Source organism: Microtus ochrogaster, unplaced genomic scaffold (genome assembly GCF_000317375.1).
Source record: "Microtus ochrogaster isolate Prairie Vole_2 unplaced genomic scaffold, MicOch1.0 UNK47, whole genome shotgun sequence".
NCBI lineage: Eukaryota > Metazoa > Chordata > Mammalia > Rodentia > Cricetidae > Microtus > Microtus ochrogaster.
In genome coordinates, this window is record NW_004949145.1 from 2450898 (window position 1) to 2451425 (window position 528).

The window sequence follows — 528 nt, forward strand, 5'->3', positions numbered from 1 at the left end:
ATTCAATAAAAAATAAACTTAAATGAAAAAACCATCAAAATAAATATGCACCAAAGATAAAAAAAATACAGTAAAGGAAGTATATAGAGGAACTGTTGCTTAGCCCTGAGCTTTGGTTTTGAATTGAGTCAGCATCAAGTCTTGAGAAAGAGCATATTCACTTTCTGTTTGTACTGTGTGTCCTCATCCTGACAGCATTCCGGGCTACAGTTTCTTCTATTCTGTAGCTGTGTCCCACTGTGCAGACTGTATCACCAGTTGTGCGTGCTGTTTCTGTGGATATCGGGCATGAGACACTGCCATGGTCCTTGGAGCTGCTCTTCCTGGACTTGGTAAGTGTGCCAGGGGTCATCATTTTTAGCTATCATGGTAGTGAATATAGAGTCCCAGTTTTATAACCTGGGCTCCTCTCATAAAACTCTTCCTCTAGCACGGCGATGGTGGTGCACGCCTTTAATCCCAGCACTCGGGAGGCAGAGGCAGGCGGATCTCTGTGAGTTTGAGACCAGCCTGGTCTACAGAGTTAGT

The 528-nt window shown here is 43.9% G+C and overlaps 1 protein-coding gene across 1 annotated transcript in view; it reads left to right on the forward strand.

The window, feature by feature from the left end:
• The first annotated feature begins 218 nt into the window (after nt 1–218).
• The window catches only part of LOC101994544 (leukocyte immunoglobulin-like receptor subfamily A member 3), a 54985-nt gene continuing 54675 nt past the window's right edge, over nt 219–528 (forward strand). Inside the window, exon 1 of the mRNA XM_026777125.1 lies at nt 219–332. Within this exon, the coding sequence (XP_026632926.1) occupies nt 302–332 (31 nt within the window). The 5' untranslated portion in view covers nt 219–301. The remainder of the gene's footprint in view (nt 333–528) is intronic.